At 45.0% G+C, this 19,252-nt stretch overlaps 1 protein-coding gene across 3 annotated transcripts in view; it reads right to left on the bottom strand.

Moving 5' to 3' along the window:
• Positions 1-1,328: 1,328 nt before the first annotated feature.
• znf385a (zinc finger protein 385A) overlaps positions 1,329-19,252 on the bottom strand; it is a 54,918-nt gene continuing 36,994 nt past the window's right edge. For all 3 annotated transcript variants that reach the window (XM_034591234.1, XM_034591236.1, XM_034591235.1), the window contains 5 exons: positions 14,612-14,786; positions 8,414-8,761; positions 4,634-4,818; positions 4,428-4,520; positions 1,329-4,121 (listed from right to left, as the gene is read on the bottom strand). In XM_034591234.1, coding sequence (XP_034447125.1) covers positions 3,870-4,121; positions 4,428-4,520; positions 4,634-4,818; positions 8,414-8,761; positions 14,612-14,786 — 1,053 coding nt within the window. In that variant the 3' untranslated portion in view covers positions 1,329-3,869. The remainder of the gene's footprint in view (positions 4,122-4,427; positions 4,521-4,633; positions 4,819-8,413; positions 8,762-14,611; positions 14,787-19,252) is intronic.

Raw genomic sequence — 19,252 nt, 5'->3', positions numbered from 1 at the left:
AAGAGGTACAAATTAGTCAAAACAACGTTTCTTTGTTCATCTGCCACTCCTCATAATCTGTGCTGTGGCCTCCTGGTGGAATGTGGACTCCAGAAGCATCAGGCAAAAAGACCCGTCAATAAATCATTTTCTGGCTTCACTCCACAGTGAAGTTACAGTGGTAGGTTATCAGGCATCTTTTGATCAAATCTGAACACGTCTTCCCTTTTGTTTGAAAGCAACAGATGTGAGATTGGTGTCATCTTGGGATAAATCTCCACGGACACTTAATAATTGAGCGACTCCTAATTTATGGAAGCAGGTTTTACATTTTGTAATTCACAGCTAGAAGCTCCACAATATGCAGGACTTTACTCTTTTTTATTTAGTTTTACATATATATGTATTTTTCCTACTAATTAATCAGTTAAGTGGTTGCACAAATTCTCTCCTAAAAAATGAACCTTTGAATTATTTTATTTCTTTAGCATTTTGATTCCAGCTTTACCATCTAAAACCATTAATGTCAAGTCAACCAAACAATGACTGATTCATAAAAAGCACAGACGTTCATTTCATTTAATGATTTATTGACATGTACTTTTTTTTTTATTTCCACCATGGTTTCCCTTGATACCAATAGTATTTACCATAAAGTTTCTTTTTTCATTTAAATTACATTTATAATGTTTTACTCACATACACATTTATTGTTTCATTTTCTTATTGCAATAAACAAGAGTAGCCAGAATGAGTCAGGTATTGCTACAGTTCGCCATACAAACTCGTTGTCCCCCGTGACAATGAAATTCAAAAAATAACTTTATTGGCAAGACAAAAAAATTACACCATAGCCTCTCTATCTCTCTCTCTCTTCTCTGGGAGAGACTGAGGGCAGAATAAGGCTAAGGCTAGGAGCCTAAACACAGCTAACATGAAATACCTGCCCAGAAAGTAGGAATCTAACATTTATTTCCCATACGTGAATGATGAGATGGATCGATGGAAATAACCACAGACTGAACATGTTAAGGACAATATGAACATATCTGTGGTGCTGCTACTTGACTGACCTACCGGGGACAGGACTGCAGTACTTTGTCAGGTCGGGTCATTGATTAGGTCTGATAGGAATCCAGGATGACTGATAAATCTTCCTAAACCAAACGTTGGTGCAGGTTTTTGTTTGTTTTGTTAGGGCACTTTAGCTCCAGGTCACTTCTGTCTCTGAATGGTGGGGGAGAGGGGGGTGAGAGCTGGTCCCAACACACACAAGAGTACATATGGTAACACACACACACACACACACACACACACACACACACACACACACACACACACACACACACACACACACACACACACACACAAATGGGAGAGAGAGAGAGCACGGATCCTGGAAGTGATCTCACACGCAGAATGAAGTCTGCAAAGGAGGCTTCGTCCAGCAACAACAGAAAAAGAGCACAATGGTGGAAGCTGACCCCGAGCCAGCTTCTTCTTTAAGTAATGGCATTGTTAATGTTCCTCAGGACTTACACTTAAACACATTTCACACACGCAGAAAAAACAAATGCAATTCAGTAAGTTGAACAAAAAAAAAATAAACACATCTATCTTTAATCCCTTGATACCTGGCATTGTACCCTGTTCCCCAAGCAGAGATTACCATAGTAAAAAGGCCCTTTAATATGAAGGGTCGGTACCTAAACCCAGCTCCACCTCGGTCTCTCCCTCTTTAAATCCCTGCGAGGGCTCGCACTCGCCTCATGGAAGAACAGAAAAGTCTGTCAGCTGGCATGCTCCTGGTTTACACATGACTCCAGACAGCATGTCACAATGATAACAGGTCACTCTGATAAAAATTGCTCATTGCATTGCAATATTCAGACAAAGGTAAGACATTAGAGCTCATTGCTTCTCAATGAAAGGGCACAGTGTACATTTTGTTCAGAAAAAAAAGGGAGTGATAGCTTCAGGCTGTCGAGCGCGACAGGTCTGCGGCCGCCGAGCTCAGCTGAGCTCCTGTGGCCGCCCGCTGAGTTAGATTCTGTGTCTATCTGAGTCAAATCCACGATCCATTAAACTCCTCCCCCTTTCTGCTTTTCCCTTCACGGATGCAGATATCAACATTTTCCATCTACAAAAATATTTTTTATTGTGTTTTTTTTTCTTATTTTGCTCATTTGTATGCATGACATAAACACGAACAGTCCTAACCAAACAAAACAAAGTGCTCACCAGTCTTTGTAGAAGAAAACAAATCATGGTGCGTTTCATGGCTTTCAGTTGTAAGACAGGAAGTATTGATGGACGCCTTGGGCTCAAGCTCCCACTGGCCTTGCTGTGTCACTCCGGCTCCACATCATCGCTAAGAGAACGTATTTGGCTTGGCTTTCATCGTCCTCTTTTTTAATTTGTTCCCTTTCAGCATTATGGTTGCCAGCGCCGATGTGCCCTCGACCATAGACTAATTTAAACCTTTGGATACGGGGGAGGTGAGGAGGATGGGGCAGGAATGGAAGAGGGCAACCCAGTGACGCAGAGGCCTGACCCTTCAGGAGCTTATTGCGTGGCGGCGGCTGCATGCAGACACAACATGAACACATCAGAGCCCAGGGTCACACCTAAGTCAGACCTTCACACCTACACAGCCAATCAAAAGACCAGGGTGATGTTCAGGATGTCAATAAATGTTTTTTTTGATAACTTCATGTGAATAGAAGTCTCACGCTTAAATCATATGTGTTATGTTCCTAAACATTTCTCATTACTGTGAGTAGAAGCACACAACCTTCTCATCTAATGGAATCTAGGCTGTGGACAGGGATTGTGTGTTATACAGCAGTACAGTACGTACCAATGTGTGAATTCTGTTGTTTTCCCCATCGTCTCTCCCCTTCGGAGAGGTTCTGCTCTGACTGATATGAAGGTTGGCAGATGTGCCCTGCAGCGATGCTTCTTGGTGCAGTCTATTTTAAAAAACACAGATTCGTTCAGGCCTGTGTGTGTCTGCATGCCGCCTGGGGTCAATCCCTCCACTGACCCGTGCCAGCCCTCCTCTCACCTCACCCTCCCAGGAAATGACAGTGGGGACCGCAATCCCCCACAGTCACTTCTCTGCTCCCTCAAACCCCCCACCCCCCACATTCACACACACACACGCGCACACACACGCACACACACACGCACACACGCACACACACACACGCACACACACACACGCACACAACCATCAGACGTGCTAAGATGCGGCCACCACCTGCCTGTCAGCCCGAGTCATGCTGTGTCTAGCGAGAAGCTAAGTGTCACAAACTGAAGAGTTGCTGGCCTCCGGTGCAGAAGGGGGCATGTACAGTACGGCGGAGGCTGCCACAGCTACATGTGACGCAAACAGAGAGGACCCTACTGACATAACATTACTGTCTTGGTTTTTTGAGGTGCATAGGATGAGAAGAACACGTTGAGCCGTGATGACTGAATAATGACGTAACACTACATGTGGTTTAATGTTTCTAGAAAGGTCTGCATGGGTTTTGTCTGTAGCGATCGAGGCGGCCGTGACAGGGCCACAGTGCAAGGGAGAGGGACCAGGGGAGGTGAGAGATGCCCAAGGGAGTTCAATGCATAATGAAGATCTCTCCTCTGCTCATTCCATCACCCAGAAGTCTTTGAAATGAAGGGAGAGTTTCAGGTAAAGGGAAGAAAGAGAGACATATACTTCTACTCCTCTCTGCGGCTCCTTTCCCTTGTTTTCTCTCAGTTCGATATTTAAATGATTGGATTCCCCGCCCCCCCCTATCAATTGCTGTTTGTTGATCATGTTTGTATCTTCACAGTGTGCTTTTGGAGTGGCTGTTCCTGACTGGCCGGAGTCAGCCGGTTATGTGTCAGTAAGGGGAGAAGAGGATTGGCCCGTGGGTGGTGCGGATGGGCCCCGGAGCAGGTCTTAGGATGGCGTGGCTGAGAGGTGGGCCTTGCAAGAGGTGATGATGGTGCGCGTGTTGCCCGGAAGCTGCCGCGCGGAGGGCCAACTGGTTCGACGAAGCTGCAGCGGCCATTGCTGCAGCAACAGCCAAGGGGCTGGGCAAGAGGCCCGCACCCAAAGCTTTGCTGAGATCCTTAGAGAAGGTCAAAGTAGACTAAAAACAGAAGGGGGTGAGGCAGGAAACAGAAGACGAGGGGGAAGGGAGAGAGAGGGATAAAAGAATTAGAACCAGAAGGTCGAAACATGTCGGCGAAACAAATATAGACCTTCTTTTTCAGACTCTTTGGATCTGTTATAATGCAGAGATTTCAGACACAGCCCAAAACAGGCACACTTTGAAAGGGACCAGATCAACATGCTTAAACCACGCGTCATGTTCTTGTTTATCACTGTGTATTTGCTTTGTGGCTTTCAGGTTTGTTGACTGAGTCAGAATTAAACTGTGAGCTTGAAAGGTTACCGTCAGATCAGCTCCCCTGTGCTTCTTGTGTCGGCTGAGGAGGGGGTTAGGCTTGCCCGCCATGCCGTCCCGGTGCCTTCGACTTGATATGTGCTGGGAGGAAAGAACACAGGAAGACAGATTAGCCCCACTATCTGTAAGTATAAACGTTTTCCATTCAAACAGATGAAAAATCCAGCCACATTGGTTGATTATCTTCTTTCTACCTGTTTGAGTTGCAGTTCGGAGTTGACCCGCACGTTGCAAATCTCACAGTGGAAGGTTCTTTCCTGAGTGTTGGGGTCCACCGGCCCCCCTCCCTGCTCTCCAATGGGTTTGGGGCCCAGGCGAGGATACGCCTTGATGGGGCCCAGCCCGCTCCGTGCCTCCAGGATAGTTTTGTGTTTGGTACCTGCACAAAGAGACGCACACAAACAAATACACGGCAATGTCATTAACCGAGATGAAATTACCTATTTAGAAGCTAATGGAATAAAATGGAGTAATACAGTGGAGATGTATCACTATTTATAACATATGAGTCATGCTGCTTTCGCCTGACTAAATGAAAATGAGCATGTACAGGGTTTCTCTGCAGCTCAATGCACTGAAATCAGTAACAGCCACAAAGATCAGAGCATAAAGAAAAGAATATGTATGGGGCCCTTGATTCTCCAGTAAATCACAACATATGCAGGACATAAATTACAGAATGTGTTGCAATATAACGTTGTAGTGCCAGCTTTGCACCAGTAGGTGGCAGCAGCTGGACAGCTGTGCAGCTAGTGATGTGGAGGAAGAACTCCAAGCCCCCTCTAATGTTAATATTATAATAACAGATTGATTATGTTGGAATGAGGGGAGAGGTTGAGATGAGGTCATATATTATTTGCAGTATGTAGTAAATTATCTCCACCACATGTGCCAACACCAATGAAAGCACAAAACCACTGAAGCTTCACCTTCAAAATAAATAATTTTGCCCGTAAATGTCAAAGTTTGAAATTTGAAGGGCAGGTTATTATGAGAAGCAGGTTTGTCCTGGCGTGGTTTTCAGATTCTTTTTGTGCTTTTTACTGTTTCACAGTGGGAACAAATAAAGATGTCAAATTCTGAATGAAGTCCACGCTGTGAAATGGTGCCTGCTGTTGAAATGCCATTGTTTCTGGGAACCATCAATAATGCTGAGCATTCAAAACACTGAGCAGCTTCATTATAGAAGTGTGTTCAACACAGTGGACATAGATCAATATATAACACATAAACTCAGACATCTTAATGTGCTGACCCCCTGCGTCCTGTTTTAAATCCAATTATTATTCCTGCAATAATAAAAACTTGAATACTGAGCAGTTCAGAAGAAATATATTCTATCAGATGCCTGTGATAAATGATGTCCACACGCTAAAAATGATTTAAGATATTCTGAACTGTGGGGATGCATGTTTCATACTTTCATGTATAGCATTTCTCTTTTCAGTATATTTTTTATAATTTCAACAAATCCCAGCGGCTGAATATGCAAGAAAGATCTGATATAGGAAAGAAGCGCTATTACTTTCCAATTCAAGTGGTCTGCAAAGCAGCACATGACAAGAGTGTGCCAGAATAGTATCTCATTAAATAATCACACGTTTTGTTCCTGGCTGAAAGAACAACTGCTTGGCCTCTCGGCTCTCAGAGTAAAGTCCTGCACTGTCACTGGCTCTGACTTTGAATCTGAGTCACTCTCTAAAATCCCTTTGAACGGAGTCAAGGTTACAGAAGAGAGCGACAATCGTGGAGGTCGGGTGGCAGGTGGGGAACATGGAGGTTGTGGCCTCCACTGGGGAGGAAAGGGGCTGGAATGGCGGATTTTGCTCGTGGCCAGAAAAGTGCTCCTGGGGTGTCTGTTTTTGTCTTTGTTTTATTTTGGTAGGACAATGGACGGCTCGGTGGAGTTTTTGTCTGTGTGAGGTTGACTCACAGCGTAAACCGACACACATGGAGACAAGGAACATTTGCAAACACAAAAACATGCAGTGCGTTGACAATAAACTGCATAAATACTAAAATAACATTACATAGGCTTCATCAATCTAACTCTCTTCTCTCTTTTTCGTTGGTCTTCTCTGCAGTTTGTTCTGTGTCACGCATTCTGCTCATGTCTTTGTGTCTGCACAGCATATGCTTTTAGGTTGGAACTATGTGCTAACATGCACCGTAGTGATTTTGAGAATGATTGAGGGTGATTGCTTCCAGATCATTTCGCTCATAGAGTTTCAGCCATTTCCTCTCCTATTAATCCAGTGGATAAACTTTATTAATTATCTAACCAGGCTGTGGTTATGTTTAGAAGCTGTAATATACTCTGTGTGTGTGTGTTTGTGTGTTTGATCTCTTGCTTTACTTCCATGTGCCAGTACATAGTCAATGTGCTGGTGGGCAGATGTAATGCAAATGTGCTGTTAGGAAGTTGATGCTACAGAATGAATCAAAGTGTGACATAATGTGAATTCTAAAAGCCTTCCACGGGTTAATCGGACCATGAAGTGAGTCCATATTTTATTGATTAACACTTCAGCATTAAGAGGTATCGGTTGGCTGCCTTTCAACAATCCTCAAAGGAAGCGGGATTGAGTTACACTGATGTGGAGGCCGTCCCTTGATGTGCGTTGTACTTTTTCTATGCGGAGTAGATGTGCGTGTTGGAGAGTACGACTCCCTGAAGACAGGGTGGAGATCCAGCAGGTAGAAACTGCTCTCAGAGGTAAACAAGGTCACAGGCAGCGCTGAAGTGTGTAGGCCATAAAGAATTAAAGCAGGCAGACAGAACCTCGGGGGATATTTGGACCCCCTGAGAAAGTGTCGTCCTGCGTGAAAGCTGTCTGACTGAATGTTGAGGCTGGTGTTGTACTGAGCTCACACACATAACAGCCTATTTTTCTTTTATTTTCCCTCTAAATCCCCCATACAGTGGTTACACGCCTAAACCATCCCTCTCTACAACTTCTCAAGAGAAAGGCTCCAGGCTATGCAAAACACAGTTTTTTTTTTTTTTAAACGTCTCCTGCTGCCAATGACAAGATAAATCATGAGTCTCTGAGTCGGGGGGGCAGGCTGTCTTTTAGATAATGATATGTCTTGTGTGATTGGGGTGTTGATGTGTTAGCAGCATGCCGTGTGAGAGAGCAGACACTCTCAGGTGAGGTGAGGCACCTTGACTGAGCCGCTGGAACCAGGAGATCAAGGCTCGGTTACAGAGGTGCTGCCCGTCAGTGTCAAACAGATCAGCTGTCTGCTGATCTGTGTTATTCTCTGCATCCTCTGCTGGGTCGCACTCAACCTGAAACACCTACTAAGGACATTTCTTCAAACGACTTTATGCGTGTGTGTGTGTGTGTGTGTGTGTGTGTGCAACTTTGAGGAGGATTAGCTCATTTAAATATGATACATCAGTCCATTAAATATCAGTAGATCTTTACATGCACTAGTTTATATGTGATTACCACCAAGGAGGATATATTTTCATCGGCGTTTGTTTGTTATTGAGCAGGATCTGAAATTGTGTGAAATTTGGTGCAGATCCAAATTAAAATCTGAATCTTGTGAATTTAAATGTGGTTTTATAAGGGGGCTGTTGGGCCTTGGCAGAGGAATTCACTCTACTGAGGGACATTCTAGTTCTTTATGAAGTTACTATTTGATTTTCCTGGCAACAGTGATGTTAAGCTTTCAAAGTTTTTGAAATTTTCATTTCAATTTCAATTCTCTCCCCCCTTTCCACCCACCTCTCTTCTCTCCCCCATTTCTAACCTCTCGACCCCGACTAGTCGAGGACAAATTCCTTTTGACACACACAGGTTGGGAAACATTGTGTTTGCAGCAACAAAATTTTGTTTTGAGAATCCAACCACAGAGAAAAACCAGAAACTCAACACAACATCCGAAGAGAATCACCCTCAATCTCTCGTGGTTGGATTGCCAGTTAATTTCTGGCATCAATCAGGGCTCACACATGAACTCACCCTTGTTGTGGGCCTCCAGCTGTGACAATGAGTTGACTGCCACCTTGCACAGTGAGCAGTACAGCAGCTTCTTGGCCTTGTCCTCCTCTGTCTCTGGGTTGGACGGGCTGCTGGAGGCTGAAGCGCCGGCGGCTCCCGCTCCGGATCCCAGCTGCTCCGAGGTGGCGCTGCCACTGCCGCAGCCTGGGGAGGGGGAAGGGGGGATCAAGGGAGGGGTGAGGGTGGGCAGGAGGGGGCACACTGTGGGCACGGAGGTGTCCATGGGCGTGGTGGGCGGGTCGGTAAGAGTGGGAAGGGGCCCCGGGGCCAGCAGGGGCACATTTAACTGTGAAAGAGGCCGTGGTTCATCTGCAAAAAACAAAGTAAAGTAAGCGTCAAATGCGACGTGTGGAAGAACATAAGCACTTTTATTGTCCAAAACGTTAATTACACACACAAGAGAGTCGGACGCCATTGTCTTTAAACTCTGTGGTGAAAGCTGGAATTCAACTCTACCATGTCAAACCACATGGGTAAACAACACCCAGCTCAAAGAGGAAGGCTGCTCCACAGATTAGACAAACCAGCATAAAGCGCTCACAGGCGGAAGTGCTTTGTATTTCCTACTGTACAGGCCCCTTCAGAGAGCGCTCCTTTTAATTAAAGCTACACATAAACTGGTTTAGAGGAGGAAAACTCATGTCCCACATGTTTAAAGGGATGGCCATGTGGTTAATATGTTTCAAGGCTTTTTGAAGTTTGCAGGCCAATCTTTCACTGATGTGGTCTGAATATCTTCCGAAGCGAGGAATAGGAAACAGATAGCTCAGCCTGCATGTGCATGTTTCCACTCTTTCCCACACACCTGCTGTTCTTGGCAGGGGTTGAAGCTAAATGACACTTTCTTTGTCATAGTTCAGTACGGTGGGTCCAAAGAAAATATCATTAGGTGAGCTCTGCTCTCGCTTTCTGCACACGTCTCCCTCTGCTCTCTCTCCCCCTCTCTGTAGTTTCTTATTGTTGTTTTTTCTCTTTTCCCTCACGGAACATGTTTATACATACATTTCCAAACACATGTTTCTGGTCAGCCACTCCCATGCGCAATGCCTTCGGTATTCACCAAGCAGTGGGCGTTGGCTGAAAAAAGACCCCCTAAATTTGGGTGGGGTATTCTGAACTCTCCCATCAGGAGGCACCAGCAGGCCCCTTTCTCGAGCTCCCCAGGATGTAGCGCCAAAGACAGACAATGCAAAAAGCCCCAGTGGATTATGGTCTTAAAGGGATAACGTGGAGTATTTCTGTGAAGAAAGAAGTATTGACTTTAACTACTCAGTTTCCTTTTTAAGGATCACATGCTTTGTCGTTTTGTCACATGACAGAGAGCATATATGGGCCGTGGTGTTTTCTGCTTTCGTTCCACCCTGAGACTCTTATGTGACTATATGGTAATTTGTGCATTGTATAACTACAGAGCTGCTCTGCCTATTCTATTGCATCATCTCTGGTGAAAATGCCATTTTGAGTGCTTTCCATTCCACCGCTTTCCAGGATCAAAATTCCCTCTCTTTCCATGGTGAGAGTTTCCAGCTGCAGAGCTGCTGGCTGCATGTGGCGTTTGTCAAACAGATGTTTAATTAAAAAGGATAAAATAATTTCTTGCGCCGACTCTCTGCAGCAATAGAGAGGCCATAAAGCAGGACCAAAGTGCTGTGTGCAGGCCTGAAGTGGTAATTGTGACTCTTAATGTGCCTGCTTGTGCCACTGTGCAACTGAGCTATAGTTGGGTTGACTAGCTCAGAATGACTAGGCAGAATAATAATAACGATAAGTAATTTCCAGTATGGATGTTGACGTTTGCCCACACACAGCACAAACACATGTCCATTAATTCATAACCATGTGGGGGAACAAACGCAGGATCCACAGAGCCAATAACATGTGGTCTGAGTTAAAATCAAGAGGGGAGAACAGAGGTGGCTGCCCAGATAGAAGTGAGGGATAACCTGGAGGACCGCCACGCCGAACCATCACATCCAGTCACCATTACACTTCATACCACACTGAACGTATCCTACGCTCACCCCCCCTTAGTACAAGTTCAGCTTGAGGCCAACCCCTTTAGGCTGCCTAGCAATGAAGCCACAGTAATGCACTGAGTCTGTCCTAAAACCAAATCCCCTCCTCTCAGTGAGTGAGTGTCTCTTTTTGTCACATTTAGTGTCTAGAATCCAAAGCCTGAAAGATTCTGCACAGAGAAGACAAAATGCCTTATTTTTCCTCACCCAAATCTCAAAGTATCCAATTTTCAGAGTTACTCGATGCTTCAGAAAGTGCTGTAAGTCTAACTAAAGATTGATAAGGCAGTTAGCTGACCTTTGTCCCCTTGTAGCTGGCCTCACAGCCAAACAGAAGAAGGGATTATTCACGGGGAGAGGTCAGGGGAGGGAGATAACTCAGTCCAGATGCTTTACACTACAGCCTGGTGTGTCTGCATGGACTTAATCCGCTTCAGGAAATTAAAGCTATGTATAGTATGCAGTCCATGGGGAGAGGTTCTGTTGATAAAGCCACGGGATTGAATACAGACCGATTCAAATTCAGGCCCAAGGAACTTCCATTGTTTGCGGGGGGACAGTCAATGTTCATCCCGATTCCTTAGGGGGGGACATTCTATCTTCTCGCAAAAGCTTTTTTGGAAATTTAAAATATATCTGATTGTGGAATTGGTGTGGAAGGCCGAAAATTAAAGAGTTCCTGCGTAAGCTTTTAATATGCCTATAACTCAAACTGGTCCTCACAAAAACAGAAGTACAAGGGTCACGCGAAAGAGGAATGAATGGAGGGCGAGAGATCCCATGTTTGATGTTATAAATAATGTAAAGTTGAGAGCAAAATCACAGAGTTATGGCCGTAGTTAGTGTGGGACCAACATTATGCAGATGTGGGGCAGATCACATGTGCTTTTTTAATATAAATATCCATTCAAAACAGTGCAATTAAAATCCAGGTAACCAGATTACAGAGGTTTACTTTCAGTTTCAAGTTAACAGGTTTGCCTCAACAATGGGGTATTGAGTGAGTGCGGCTATGGCAATTTGTAGGGCAGGTTTGTTTCATTGTATGTGTGTGTGTGTGTTGTGTGAGTGTGATCAGGGGTAAGAGTTACATAGGCAGGATGACATTGTCTGCCACCAGTGCCCTGCTGGTACCCTGCCAGTGCCCATTCTTAATGATTAACGAGCAACGAAACGTAATGCAAGACCCGAGCCTCATTCATTATGCAGCTGGGTGCTGTTTTCCCCCGTCTGGCCTACATCTGAACTCTGAGTCGCACACTCCCACACAAATGCACACATACACACTGACAAGCAAATTATGTTTATCAGATAGCCGTGTTATTGCAGGTACATTTCATCAAATAGCTCAACTACGGAGGAAAAGTCGGGTGAATTCCCAGAAACTAAAAAGTCCAAGACAAACAGCAAATGTATCAGCTCCGTGTAAGCCGACACTGCAGTCACCTCACTGCTGTGCAACCCTAGCCCTCACATGCAAGTCCTCTGTTTAATTGACCTTGGGTGTGTGTGTGCGCGCCCTGCGACTGTTTGTGTGGACTCAAGCGCGCTATAATATCAGGGTGGTTTTAACAGGGCCCTTCATTAGTGTGGGAGTGGCAGCGGAGGGATGAAGAGAATGGGGAGGCAGGGAGGGAGAGCAGGGTTTCTCTCCAAGTAAACAGCTGCCTCTCCATCGGCCAAACCCTCAGTTCTCCAGGCCAAATCCCCCGGAGCCAAAGGCCTCGTCTTTGGGGATAACACTGACCACAAACCCGTGAAGGGCCGTAAAAAGTCCCGACCTGCTCTGGCAGCCATTGGGTTGAAGAGTAAAACAAAAGCATAACTGACCTTCCACTGTTTAAGCCTTCAGCAAGGTCTTAATGTTATATCCTGTTTATGGCCATCACTATTTCATGTGATTGTGTTAACGAGAGATGATGTGGCGTGAAAGAAAAGATCACTATTGCCATGCTGGACTGTGTAATTGTTGAATGTCTCAGGATACTGTGATACTGTTCGATATCCAATATCAACAAATAAACCATTCACAAGAAACACACGCTGTTGCACTGTGAGAAATATTCTCCTTCCTCGTACTTCTCCATGTGTATAGGGCTTGCACAGGCCAAACCACATTGTTTGTGTATGTGAGTTTGTCTACGTGTTTTTGTTTATGTGTGTGCATAAACTTATGTGTGTAGCCCAATGTGTCCTTGTCCGAGTAACCCCTGCGTGACCTGTGTTAGACTCTACACAGCCCAATGTGTCCGTTCTATAGATGCATGCATTCCCAGTTGAGGTCATGAACAGAGCGGTGGGACACACAGGATGTACACACACAGACACACAAACACACACACACACAAGTAAGCAAGCATGCAGGCAGATCAGGAAGAGATGAGGTTCCAGGGTCACGAGAAAAACGCTTGGATGGAAAAAGGCATTCTTTCACATGTTGCTACTTTCAGATCTTAATCATGGCAGGCTTGTTTTGGCTCCTCGTGTTTTTGGAGCTCACCCCGGGAAGTCTTACTGATGGCGATAGGCCTGGAGCTGATGTCAGATCCCCCATGAGGGAGAGTGAGTGAAAAGAAAAGGGCTTGCTTCTTACTACTCTGGATCAGCAAGAATAAATTTGAAATGTTACTTTTATGGATAGTAAAATATGAAAGTCAAAGACAGTGCCTGGGCTATATTTGCCTTTTATTGGACCTGTTTCATCTCCGTTCATCATCTTTGCTCTGTGCCCTCCTGTCAATAAGGTGGAAATGTCTGGTAAACAGTCAGCGACAGGAACCTTTTGTAAATGTCACCGAAACACGACTGGTCTATTCATTCCCTCGTGTTTGATCCATAGACAGAGCGGTGACACTGAGGCAATGGAAAATCTCCTGAGTGGAGAAAAGAGAAGGGCAGAGGCACACATGTACCCCAGTCTCTGAGCTATAGCTTGAAATAGGAAGACGAGCATGACAGGGAGAGAAAAAGTAAAACCAACTAATTCTGCCAGATGTGAAATTACTCTTCACTTATTTCAGATCAGCTGTTATCTCTGTGCTTTCTGGCTTCTGGTCCCATTCCACAATGGTGTCATCTTTATTTTTCTCCCGTTATTATTACGTTGGACTCAAGCAGCATGGTCTATTTTAACGTTGTGGTGTCACACTTACTCAGTCACATGAAGACAAACACATGGCAAGAAACTGCCACGTTTTCATCGCTCAATGCCAACACACCCACTCACAGTCCAAATGGACGAGCACCAAACCAGTTTCACGTTTGACCAGCTGAACAAAGCATTGCTGTGGTTGGACTGGACTAATACAGACTGTGGTGGGGTGATGATGCTTCCACTTTCATCCACCTGTCACTCGGAGAGCGAGACACCTGACATCTGGGTTGGTTTACTTCTCTCTCTCTCTCTCTCTCTCTCTCTCTCTCTCTCTCTCTCTCTCTCTCTCTCTCTCTCTCGCTCTGCTGCTCAGCTGTTGGCCAGACAGGATCAATAAAAAGTGATCCCCTGGCATGTTGTACTAAATTAAACTGAAAAAGCAGAGCCTGTGATGTAAACTGATGGTCTAACAGTAAACATCTGTTTGTTTGAGCTTCATACACATTCTTTCTACTCTATTTTAAAGTAGGCTATGGTTGGAGATGTAAATATTTTCCCTCTTGGCAGAACCGACTGCCCAGTGCTTGTAAACGGACGTGAACATGCTGCTTAAAGCTCAATTTAATACCATTTAATATCTTGATTAAATTTTACGTGCTGGATTCACAGGAACTGATTGCTTCATCGGTGTTCAACTTTTAACGCAACTTCCCCGGAACTCTGAGTCACATTTAGGCATTTATGAATTATTTTTTTTATTCTCTCCATCCAATAAACACTGTCAGTGCATAAAAATAATGCCGGCGCCAAATCAGACCACACACAGAGCTGATTGGCACACAAGAAAAACAACACACTGCAAAAAGCTGCAGTGATTAGATGCCTTTGTTATTCTTGCATATTTTCCATTTCATTTTCCAGCAAAACGATAAAAGCCACCGAACATACTGCATGGATTGAAATGATTATTTCTACAACAAAAGACACATCTTATTTGTTTTTTGTTTCTTTTTTGTGCTCTAGTCCTGGCACTATTTTCTGCTTTCTCACCCGCTTTGCTGGGCTCAATGTCTGCGATGGTGCTCGGGGGTCCGGGCGGAGATGGGGCGGAGATGGGGGGCACAGTGTGAGGCTTGTCCCCCTCCTGAGGACGACTCTTGGAGGTTTCGATGCCTTTGACTCTCCTGGCGTGGCGGTTTCCTTTGTAATGCGCTTCTGCCTGACTCTATAAGAGAACACGGGACAAAGTACACGTTAATTTTGCAAGCGAACAGGTAAAAAAAAAAAAACATTTCAAAGTGGATACACATTATGTTATTATGATGTAATCCAATATACTGAGACTGGAGCCACAGACAGCAGGCAGGTTTACAGTGGACAATCAGATTGATTACAAGCATGGGAACAAAAAAGATGCAATGGTGCAGTGAAGGAGACACCTGAGACATATACCTGTCTGCCCCGCCTGTAGCTCAGTCCTCTTACTGTCAGGTTTCCAATTTAACAATAAATAAATCATGCAGTATATGCAGACTTATGCCTATTGTGGGTGATCGGTTTGTCTCCATTGGACTAACTGCTCTGCTCAAAGTGACATACATCCTCTGTAGCCTCTACTGTACTTGACTGACATTACTAGAGCCCTGCTGAGCGACAGTATGACGCCATGCTATCGGCCTGGAGAACCTATAAACCCCTCACTGACACAAGCCTACCTCCTACAACACATACACATTATTACCATACATATTATCAACGGGCATATCTGGATTCTTACGACATAAATAATGCTGACTGCACAGTCCCAGACATAAAGTGATAATTCACCCAAAAATTTAAATTCACTCATTATCTTCTCACCACCATGCAAATGGAGGGGTGAGTGAAGTGTTTGAGTCCATAAAACACTTTTGGAGCTTCAGGGGTAAACAGTGTTGCAGCCAAATCCAATACAATTGAAGTAAATGGTGACAATTTCCTCAAATATTACAAAACAACAAAGGTTAAACATAAAATGCCTCCATACTGCTCCTGTGGTGTCATCCAAGTGTCTGTAAGCCCCGACATTCACATTCCACTCGAAGAGAGAACGAGGCTCCGGAGGAGGATAACAACACGGTGTAAATGATGGTGTTTCGAGTGGAATTTGAATGTCAGGGCTTACAGACACTTGGATGACACCACACGAGCAGTATGGAGGCATTTTCAGTTTTTTTCTGTTGTTTTTTTTTACGTTTGAAGAATTGATCACTATTTACGTCAATTGTATTGGATTTGAAACTCCAAAAGTGTTTTATGGACCCAAACACTTTTATTTTTGGAAACTGGAGATCACCGGGCATTCAAGCCAAGAAGAAAAAAATGGTGCAAAGAGGTTTATATCAGAAGCTGTAGCTACTATACAGATAGAAAAAGCTACGAGCTAATGTGTTTGTTCGGTGCGTAAACAACAGAGGTGAGTCATCTGACAGGAGACTCCCGGAACGTCAGCGGCGTCTGTGTCCAGTCTGTGTTTGTTTGTGTCTGCAGAGAGGTATGTGAGTCGGGGACAACATGGTGGGCGAGATGTGCGTTGGCTATACTGAGCTGTCACCGGTGGACTGGCCTCACAGTATGGTGACTTTAAAACAAAAACACAGTCATACACGCACACACACACTCACACGTTGGCCAGGTGGTATACATGAAACCCTGTTTGCCATCTGTTCACCCGCACTTTATCGCCCCTCTTTGACTCAGATAGCTCCCTGCTGTCTCCACGAGTTTACTGTGTGAGCAGTTGTGCCAAATACTTTTCGCATCGAGGGACCAATGATGAAGATGATTGTTAAGTGGCTGGATTACAGCTCGTTGCCAGGGAGAGGGAGCGTCATGGTCTTGACTCGTGAAGAGCGGCTGACAGCTGCCATAGGTGCTGAAAGGCTTAGAGAATTTGACTGACACTCAGGACGTCACGCCGGCCGCAGGCTCAAGAGCGAGGATCGACTGGCTCGGTAAAGGAGGCAGCAGGGGGTCGACGAGTTATGCATGTGAGCCCCGGTTGTGTATGTTTGCCTTATGCGTGCCTGATGGCATCCAGGACACGAGCTGGCAGGGTAAACCAGGGGTTTGGGCTGCAGTGATTGAGAAGATCACATGAGTCTTGTAAATCATGAAGACAAATCGGGCTGTAACCGTACAATGTCAGAAGGGTCTTAAGGAGCTGCTCTAGCAAAGCCACCAGATCAAGGTGGAGGGAGCCGTGGGTGGAAAGAGGGGTGGGTCAGGGGATAGGGGCGGGGGCAGCTGAAAGAAAAGTGATCTCTCAGATGAGGAAGGGAATGTGGGCAGATAGAAATGTATATGGTGGCGAATGGTGAGGCAAACACAAGAGGCTTTCTTAACCTCTCCCACCAAGCCCAGGGGATCAACTGCCAAGCTGCTGAATGACAGTTTGAGGTCCTGGATGGAGAGAAAGGAGAGAGAGTGTGAGGGAAAGATAAAGTTCCTAGCCAGGGAACAAGACAAGGTGATATAAAGAGCTGGACGGAAAATAGGAATGATGTAAAGAGCTGGACGGAAAATAGGAATGATGTAAAGAGCTGGACGGAAAATAGGAATGATGTAAAAGAGAAAGAAAAAAACTCAGACACGAAACACTGCGCATGCAGCATCAGCCTGTGATGACCGTATTTCCTTATCACTTCCCAGCATGACTCTGATTTTCAGAGGAAAGCTGTGTGATGTTCGAGCCCAGCTACAGCTGCAGCTCCAGATGAGACGGGGGGGAAGAAAAAAGGAGAGGAAGTTAAAAGTGAGAGAAAAAATAAAACAAGGGAGAAACAGAGTGAGGGAGAGAGTACTCAAGGAGAGAGGAAGAGGAAGGAAACAAGGGAAGCATATCAGCCAAAATCTTGCTGCAGCGGCTGTGACGTTGGTCAATGCAGCGCGACGGACCCTGTGATGTCACTAATGCAGCACGCCTCCAAGGTTATTCTGCATAAAACCCCCGTTTAGCACCTCACGGCACCGCGCAACACAGGGACAGTGGGGCACAACCCCCCACCCCCACCCTCCTTCCCCTCCAAGCCTCCTCACTCCCACTTTCCCAAGATGCACTGGGGCAGGCAGAACCAGACACTAATCCATGCCCTTGACAAATGCATCTTATAATAAGTAGTGGCAGGCAATTTTAGGCATTTCTACACTGTAAATAATGCAGCATGAGAGGGGGAGACGGACAGAAAGATGGGGGAAGGTTGCTGGGAGAGAGGAAGGCGTAGAATGGGGGGAGGCACAGAAGAGAAAGATCAAATGAGATGAGTAAATGATGGCAAAATGATGCGTGAAATGAGGGGCGCACAGGGCGGGTGCAAGAAGCCAGAACTGGATCCTTTGAAGACAAATAAATTGATTACGACATAATATGTTATCTCTTATCTCCGTCTTCGACCTGAGCAAACCCAATCCGCTCACAGATAAAGACAGAGAAATGTCAATATCAAGGGCAGAACTGGAAGAAATTAGGCTGGAAACGGCAATCGCAGGATTCTTCAATGTGTTTCCTGAAATATTCATCCTCATTTGAAAGTAACAGCGAAGAGAGTGGGTGGGAAGTAATTCTACAGCAATATGGAGGCCAGTTTTTCTCCCACCAAACATGATGGAACAACCACAGCCTGCTGCAAGGGTGACGCTGCGGACACATTACGTCGCAGTGGGTGCTTTATTCGAGCACATGTGATAGTGACAATGACAACAGAGAGGTGGCGTAGTCCTGCAATCCCGATCCTGAGGATGAACAAGCATGTGTACGTGTGCAGTATTCACTCACTTATCCCTGCAGATTTTACAGACAGAAATGCTCTATTAAGCATTATAACACAGTGTTGTGCTTAATATGGTTTACATTGTGCATAAGAGTAAATTCTGCCATATTTAAGGTTTCCCTTGTCTTTTCCTCTTCGCTCTCCGCCTCAAAACAACACATTTACTGTTACGTTATGTATTTAAATTCTACGCAGATGCGCTGCATATTTTAACCTCATCCAAGAGGACACGTCTTAACTAAAGATGCCACCATTTGATGGCTAGCTGCAGGTCTCTAAGTATTTCATTGTGTAAACATCTCTGTCTAACGGTTTTCTTTGCCTTGGAGGATATACAGCAGAGGACTGTACAAAGAGCAGGCTTCACAGCACAGCCCTGCAGCTCCCAGACCACACGGAAACCATGATTGTAGACCTGAGGAGTATTTAAAGCACGGGTCCATTCCTTAATGTTATGTATTGTGGATGGATGCACGCCCTAGACCTGAAGTCTGCACCACCGAATATGGAGAATCAGCCAAATTATACGCTGCGCACATGACATTTGGCGCTGATGTCGTCGTGTGTCTGTCCTCATGTGCAGCAAAAAGACAAAACTGATACTGAGTTGTCGTCACTGCACATAAAATGCTTCCATAAGATTTTTGTTTGCTTTATTTTGTCCGTCAGTAATCTATGCAAGTTTCCCAGGGGCACACCATGCCATTAAACTCACATTACGAGTTTGGATAAACTACACCATATGGACAAACAGATGAAACTGCTGCTAATATTAATTGATAGAATTATAGAAAAGCATGAAAAACATAATTAAGATTTTACGTCATGACTAATGCTAATGTGAAATTAACTTTCCACACGCTCAAAATCTCAATCAAGCTTC

Source organism: Hippoglossus hippoglossus, chromosome 7, assembly GCF_009819705.1.
Source record: "Hippoglossus hippoglossus isolate fHipHip1 chromosome 7, fHipHip1.pri, whole genome shotgun sequence".
Taxonomy (NCBI): domain Eukaryota; kingdom Metazoa; phylum Chordata; class Actinopteri; order Pleuronectiformes; family Pleuronectidae; genus Hippoglossus; species Hippoglossus hippoglossus.
Note: the sequence above shows the minus strand (reverse complement) of the source record. Positions and strands in the feature narration are given on the sequence as shown.